Here is an 8,403-nt window from a genome sequence, read left to right on the forward strand (position 1 = left end):
GGAAGAGACAGAGGAGAAGGAGGAGTGTTAAGGATTTCTCTCTACATTAATCTACCCAAAGCAGCCATCCTGCAACCACAGCCGCTACCTCTTCTCTATCATTTCAACTGCTATTGATTTTCTGCCTCAGTTACGAGCGCATTTCAAAGCCCCCCTTTCCCCTGGTCGCTCTGCTTCTTGCTCACTTTTAGCCTCTCTCCTCATTTTCGGACTCCCTCCAACTAATCTTTTTGTCTTCCCATTCATCTTCCTCTCCCTCCCTCTGTCTATCTATGGCCATCTGTCTCTCTCTCGGCCACAGTTTAAGCAGTCCTCCGCTGATGGAGAGAGCTATCCCAGACTTCAGTAGCTGTAACTCAGTAAACGAGTGGCTGGACACCATAAAGATGAGCCGTTACAAGGACCACTTTGCAGCAGCAGGGTACCAAACTCTGGGACACGTCATAAGCATGAACCAAGGGTAAGTACCGACTATGATGGAGAGAGACAACAACTCAGAGCTGATGCTGAGCTGCTGGATCTTGGCAGCAGGGCTATATCAAATGTCTACTTTTTTTATGTTAAGATTTTATTTAGGTTTTCAAATCTTTTATCATATTTTATGACATCTTCATGCACAGAAAGAAGAAAAAAAATACTCGAACAAAATCTTCAATTGGGTTTAAGTAATTAATTGGATTTAGTTTCAGATTATTATAATACTTTTTTTATTAAATAAATTCATTGAGCACCAAGCTAATCCAGAAAGATGTGATGATGCTATGTTTTGTTGTTTTTTTCTTTTGGCACAATTTTTTTGTAATTGTTTTTTATATGAATGTAATTTATGTTGCTGTTACATTGATGCGAGACCACACTGTTAAAGGTGCAGTGATTCTGTACAATGAACAATATTTTGTGGAATATGTGAATTCCAGTACATTATTTTTCATTGGAAATCATACGAAGCATTGATGAGCCATTTTCATGGAAGCATAAATAAAAACAGAATCCAATAAAATGACAATGAAACAAAAGCATCATACAAAGAACATAAAAGGGAGGGTAAACTAAACTATTGTAGAAGATTAACAGCAAATAATGGATTAAGTAAATGCACCTTTTAAAGAGTGTGTTTTTTAAAAGACATTTAAAATGAGACAAAGATGTGGCTCACATAATTTTTTCAGGCTGATCATTCCACAGTGATGGGGTCCTGATGCAAGTGCCTGGTCAACTCTGGTTTCAATCAAGATCTTAGTACTTCTAACAGGGACCCAATGGAAGATCTCAGGCTACTCAGGCTCATTTGGGGATCAATATTCCTCAATCAGGGGCCAGTCCGTTCTGGGCCTTGAAAGTGAAAATTAAACTCTTAAAAATCTAAAACACACAGGTTACCAGTCTAATTAAGCTAAAATTGGGGTTATATGTTCTCTTTTGTTGCAATTAATGAGGAGTCTGGCAGCAGCATTTTGAATCAGCTGATGTCTAGAAAGCTTGTGTTTGCTTATACATGAGTAGAATGAGCCACAGTAGTCTAGATGGGATGTTATGAATGTATTGATGACAATTTCTAGGTTCTTTGGAGAAAGGAAGGACTCTGACTAGAGATGATGCATAATTAGCAAAACCAGACTGGACAACTATTTTAACATGCTGACTGAAATTGAGTTTGTAAGTGAAGCTAAGATTTCTGCAGTTAAAAATGAGACTTGCAGAGCAAGAAACAAGTTGTGTTGACATGTGATTGCATGTGATGTCAGGGACTTTGATTTGCCTGTATTCAGTTGAAGGAAATTGTTTGAGAGCCAGACTTTATTTGGGCATGCTCTGAGATTGAGTAATTGGTTGTAATTAACTGAGGTTGAAGAGTAATGTGTGTGTCATCTGCATAAAAGTGGAAACTATTATTGTTTCTGTGGATTTTGTGTTCTAATATGCAAATGGAGAAAAAGAGTGGGTCCAAGGACTGACCCTGAGGTACTCCACACAAAAAATATTTTGTGTAAGTTCTGCAGTTACCAACAGCAACACCAAAGGTCCAATTTTTAAGATGAATAAAAACCAATCCAAACAAAATCTCAAAACAGTGATCGAGATGCTAATGCCCATATTTTATGATGTTCAATTAGAATTCAATGATCTATGGTATCAAATGCAGCACCGAGATGTAAAAGGATTAAAATAATGTCCGGAGTCAGCCAGCAATTCTAATTGAATTTTTGAAAATGATCACATCTCTATTCTTTACTATATTTAGACTTTTGGGCTGTAAAATACTCTGGAGACATTGGAAATGTTTGGACCACAAGAGTTTGAAACAATCCTAGGCAGCCACCACTGGAATTATTCTATAAATAGAATAATACGAATAACATTCACATAGCCTTATTCTTATCTGCAACTGTGTATGAATACTAACATGAAAAAAAGCTGAATGTTATGCCTCAAGCGAAGGAGTTCAAGTAACTCGGGGTCTTGTCCATGAGTGAGGGTAGAACGGAGCATGAGATGGACAGGCGGTTTGGTGCGGTGTCAGCAGTAATGCGGGCGTTGTACCGGACGGTCGTGGTGAAGAAGGAGCTGAGCCTGAAGGCAAAGCCCTCGATTATCGGTCCCTCTACGTTCCAACCCTCACCTATGGTCATGAGCTTTGGGTAGTGACTGAAAGAACGAGATCGCGGATGCAAGCGGCTGAAATGAGCTTCCTCCGTAGAGTGGATGGGCTCAGCCGTAGAGATAGGGTGAGGAGCTCAGACATCTGGAGGGAGCTCAGAGTAGAGCCGCTGCTCCTTCTCCTCTAGAGGAGCCAGCTGAGGTGGTTTGGGCATCTGGTAAGGATCCTCCCGGGCGCCTCCCGTTAGAGGTGTTCCAGGCACGTCCAACTGGTCGGAGGCCCCGGGGAAGACCCAGAATACGGTGGAGGGATTATATCTCTCGCCTGGCCTGGGAACGCCTCAGGGTCCCCCAGGAGGAGCTGGACGTTGTGGCTGGGGAGAGGGACGTCTGGAATGCCCTGCTTAGCTTGCTGCCCCCGCGACCCGGCCCCGGATAAGCAGATGAGAATTTATGGATGGATGAATGTTATGTTAAAGCTTCAAACTATTGGATACAGCACTACTTGGCAGTAGTTGGCTGCTGGGTTCTACCAGGCTATACACTGCAGAATCTGTAGGGTGGGCAGTCACTGCACTCGGGGCTGAAATTGTTTTGTGATTGTGACATTGAAAATTGGAGCTTCTGCACACTTGAAGCATTATAAACTCTTTCTATAAAGTCTCAGAAAATCCGTATCACCACTTTTTAGGTCCCGTTTATTTTCTTTACCACCTCCAAACTTCCATCTAATGAGCTTCTTCTATTGAGCCTCCTGCAGTACCCTTTTATCTGAGTCAGGGGTCAGGATCTTAGCAGCTTCTTTCTTTTTCCATCGGTCTTCAAGTCTGTCCTTCAAAGCTATCATAATACACAATATATCCACATCACTCCTGTATTGTGTGAGCAAATGGATATGACCCTTTTGAAACCTAAGTTGTGCATTGCATCTCACATAAAAACTGATATACAAAGACTCAAATATTTAAATAATTTGTGCTGGCCACAAAAACGTGAAGAAATGGTAAAAGGAAAATATGTAGATGTGGAAGGTGGAATTACTTGCTTATAGTCAGTAACAAGAGAGTGGTGTCATACTCTGAACCTGTCTTTTTAACAGAATTTCTGTTCACATTCTCTAAATAACCCCTAATTACCATAGATTGCCAATATTTTGATCGGTGTCACATAAAGCTCAGTTCCTGCAGCTACTGTATGCATTTCACGTTGAAAGGCCTCTCAAAGAGGTTTCATATCATTTGACCCACTGGAAAGCTTCTAATGTGAAATACATATGTCAACATCCCTGTTTCAGATTTGGCTCAGGACCTTTTTTTTTCTTCTTCTTTTTTTAAGTCTTTTTTGACAATTAAGGAACATTACGATCATGAGGTCAGACAAAAAGTGATTCCAAGAAACAAATAAATGTCATGAAACAAAGAACTAATCAGGGGAAATAGTAGTAAATAATAATAATAATTTTTAAAAAAGAGGTACATACATTGGTCATGCAGAGAATACAAAGTATATAAAGTCTGTGCATTCATTGATAATGATAAAAAAAATCATATAGTTATTAAAAATTAAGATTATACTATCCGGCTGTCATAATATTGAATAGTTCATTTTTTTGTCTTTTACAATTCGGAGAGACTTAAGAAGATAGTTGAATTCAAGTAGAAACACCTTAAACTTTGGCTGAGCTTTGAGAAATCTGTGTTTGTGTATCAAGAACTTACAAGTGAGAATGAATATAAATTGGCCCGGGACCTTTGTTACATGTCATTCCCTTTGCTCTCTCACATCACTTCCTGTCTATATGTTCACAGTATTATTTTCAGGCACACAAAGGCCCTGTGACTATCTCAGAATTGACAAGGCCTTCATTGTGTGTGCGTGTGCGTATGTGTGTGTGTGTGAGTGAGTGTGGGTGTGCGGTGGGTGCGTGGGTCTGTGTGTGTGTATGTGTGTTTGTGAGGGGGGGGTTAAGTGTTGCATTTGTGTTTTTTTTATTCTGTACACCACTTTGTGTTGCATCTACTGTATGAAAAGTGCTTTATAAATAAAGTTTGATTTGATTTGATTTGATTTGATTTGATTTGATTTGATTTGATTGATCACTTTTCTGTGCATTTCTATTGGTCTGTGTCATGCAGGGACATCCAGAGGCTCGGGGTGACACTGATGGGGCACCAGAAGAAGATCATGACCAGTGTCCAGCTGATGAGGGCGCAAGTCCTCAACAAGAGTGTGCCATCCGTGCACGTATAACTCCAACGCAGAGGTTTCTATCTGCTGAAATGTAGAAACCCAGGCTTCTATAAGCTAGAGAGACTCCGTGGAATTTAAGAAGATCTGATAAATGGGAGAAGAAGATATGTGGGAACTTTATAAGACTTTTTCCTTAAGAGATTGAAGAACAAAACGTGAAAGGTTTTAACAATGGAGCAAGTAAACATGACTTCTTTGGGACAAGTCCGACCTTTCATTTTTTTCCTATCCATTTTATGAGTTTAAATGTCTTGTTTATAAATGGAAAGACTGCCTTAATTACCACAATTTATTTTAATTTTGTTGTCTATAAAGAGAAAAATAATTTATCAATCATGAATTTATCAGAGAATATGATTTACTGAAGCAGGCAATAGTAAGAGTACATGGAGTGATGTAAAGGGTGGGGGGTGTTTTCAAATGTTCTGATGACACTCACTGCCTCTCCGACAGTAAAGAGCTTGAGGAGAATGAGGCCCAGAATGAGGCTCAAGCCAGAAAAAGTGGAGAAAAGTGAGATAGTGCTCACCTGAGTTGCCAGATCGTCTCCACAGCGGAGAAGACCTATTTCACCCGAGGCTATTAATACCAACAACAGGCACACGTCTCCACCGTCTAACCTTGATGAATGACCCCAAGAGAGCCCCAGAGCCCTCTGCCCAGTTTGAAGCTGCGCGGCGCACAACTACTGTACTTGCAAGATGTGTTTGATTCAGTTTCAGTGCACTTTATTCTACAATCTCTCTGTGTTGTAGAGGCTTTGCAGTTGTGTCACAAATCTTCTCTCAGCCACAACTGGAGACAAAATGTTGGCTGTTTGAAAATATGACATAAATAATGACTAACTATACAGTATGAAACCCAAGAATAAAAAGAGATATCTAATATTAATTAGTGTAGGAAGTTGTTCACTCATGAGATTACTTTGCAAACTTTCTTTACGGTGGCAAGAAACTGAAGGAAGTTTATTTAAATAACATGCAGTATGTGTTTAGAAAGTAATATTGGCCATTTCAAATACTAGGATAAATACAGCATCTGATGCATTTTCAGAATATATGGGATTTATTGTATTGTTTTCTGAGTTCAAATTTGAATCCAAATGCAAAAATTTAGCAAATGCCTTTTAAATGCACTTCAAGTAGTCCAAACTGAGTTCAGAATGTGAATATTGATTCTTGACCTTGTTCGGGAATAGTAGTTTGATTAATTAATCTGAACTAAAGGTTCACTTTGCACTCCTTATACTTCACTCGTCATACTAAGCATGTACAACTACTTGTTTTCACATGACCAAAGCTCCATGAAAACTGGAAAAACTTCCGTTTGCTGATGAAGAATGTAACATGCAGTTGAAATCCAGCAATATTCAGAAACAGTAAGTGGACCCTCAGTCAAGATTATTTTGTCAAACCCTTTCAGTTGTGTTCTAGTTGAAATACATTTGAAACTGCTAAAATATATATTTCAAATATATTTTATAATATAAATATAGTAAATTCTCCTCAATATACTGTATTATGTCAGGCTACATGCTTTTGTTATTGCTCTCAGATACAGAGATACATTGTCATGCAGCGTTATGACTATAGAAATTTGGGGGTGGTGGTCAGTGGATTTTTAGGGGGAGAAAGAAGGTCAACAGGGTATAAGGGTTTCAAACATTATGGTATGTCTTTCTGAAGTCAACTTCCATGCTGAATTATGCCCCATAAGTTTGTTATGTTACACACATATGCTGCTGAATTAGGCATTTTTTTCAATATTGAGAATGGATAAAAATTGTCATAGTTTCCTATGATATCAGTATGTCTTTCAATTTTGAAGTGCATTTAGAAGATCCCACATATTGAAAATGTATTTGAAATTGAACAGTTATCATTTGCTTTTTGCTTTGTTTGTTAGCAAAGTAGCTAATGCTAACTGACAACTAGCCGCTACCTCTAGCTTCCATTAACTCGTGTGTAAGCTAGGCGTACAACAGAGAGTGCTCATTTTAGCTAAGCACAGCATATTGCATAGCATATTGATTTCTTATTTAAGTGCTGCTAAAATGTGGAAATATTAAATCAGTCAGACGTGTTTGTGAAAAAAATATCATTTTTAAGAAGGTAGCATAAATGATCCGTCTGCTAAACTCTGTTTTACTTCTTAAACACCTGTTTGTAGTGATTGTTGAAGGCCGACAACATATCTGACAGTGTCCCACTCAATGTTGGCTTAATCAGTAGTTTTAACAGTTATTAAAAATTTGACAGTGGTCCATGAATTTATATCAAAATGTATTCTAAAGTAGCTCATGACTGCCAAACCTGCAAAATTGTGTACAGCATTTTTATATTTCCTCAAAATTCCCCTTATATGTTAAACACTGAAATCCCTTAAATATTAACCCAATATAAATATACTGTACATCTTTTTAGCTTTAAACCAAAATTAGACATATATTAGGGTGGATCGTCCACTATACCCAAGTTGTTGTGTCAACATCTTCAAATAATATTTTGCTGGGAGGGTGTGTTACACCTGAAAGCCCTCTTATTCTCTTTTGTGAACAAAAGAGACCGTCCTTCCCAAAACACGACCCCATGTGTTGTTTGTACAGCAGCTTAATACGACCCACATTTACGGTCAAAGTCAGCAGCACCCTCCAGTGGCCACTGGACCTCAGTGACCTTTCAGAGCTTAAAAGCAAAGGTAGAAGCTAGGATACAGAGTATAAAGATTGACAAAGTCTACTTAAAAAAAGGTAGTGGATTGGTAAAAACAAATACAAGACTTTGACACAGGGGGGCGACATTTGTGTCCTGTTTGAAAACAAAAGTTAACATTGTTATTTGAACTACTTTACTTCTAGGGCTGCAACTAACGATTATTTTAATAAACGATTAATCTGTCGATTATTTTTTTGATTAATGGATGAAACGGATTTTTTTAAAAATACAAAAAAAACATTAATTTCCAACCCTTTATTCCAAAAACAGAACTGATAATGCAAAAAACTTAACAGGATTTGTTTGAACATTAGAAGTTGTTCTCCACACTACACACACACATACACACACTCTCTCTCTCTCTCTCTCTCTCACTCTCTCTCTGCCTTTGCCTTGCATTGCAATTATTACCATCATTGTAGCAACACATTTAAACACAGCTTAAGATGACCAAGTGCTATAAAATAACTTGAATGAAATTAAAAAGTACAACACACACAAATATATTTGTCAACCCTAAGCGATATGTGACAAAGCATAGAATACATTAATGACAACAGATTGAAAAATTAATGGTCCAAAAAAGGCGAGAGAATAAAAACGTGTCTTTAGTCTTGCAAACTATACCAGCCCTGCTTTACTACTGTTATTAACGAGCTAACGCTAGCTTGTCATGCTTGTCAAGCTAGATAAGGAGTAAACAGCAGCAGCAGAAGAGCCACTAGAGGGACGTTACCTTCCTCACTTTAAAACAGAACACACACCTTGGATGATTTACTGGCTCCGACATGTCGCAGAGCAACTTTACTCCGCCTGTTATTCCCTTCATTCCGTCTCTCAG

General features: G+C 38.4%; 1 protein-coding gene across 4 annotated transcripts in view; it reads left to right on the top strand.

The window, feature by feature from the left end:
- The window catches only part of epha8 (eph receptor A8), a 188,916-nt gene extending 183,645 nt beyond the window's left edge, over window positions 1-5,271 (top strand). For all 4 annotated transcript variants that reach the window (XM_059329522.1, XM_059329523.1, XM_059329524.1 and 1 more), the window contains exons 19-20: window positions 302-460; window positions 4,734-5,271. In XM_059329522.1, the coding sequence (XP_059185505.1) occupies window positions 302-460; window positions 4,734-4,848 (274 nt within the window). In that variant the 3' untranslated portion in view covers window positions 4,849-5,271. The remainder of the gene's footprint in view (window positions 1-301; window positions 461-4,733) is intronic.
- The last annotated feature ends 3,132 nt before the right edge of the window (window positions 5,272-8,403 follow it).

This window comes from Centropristis striata, chromosome 3, assembly GCF_030273125.1.
Source record: "Centropristis striata isolate RG_2023a ecotype Rhode Island chromosome 3, C.striata_1.0, whole genome shotgun sequence".
Classification (NCBI taxonomy): domain Eukaryota; kingdom Metazoa; phylum Chordata; class Actinopteri; order Perciformes; family Serranidae; genus Centropristis; species Centropristis striata.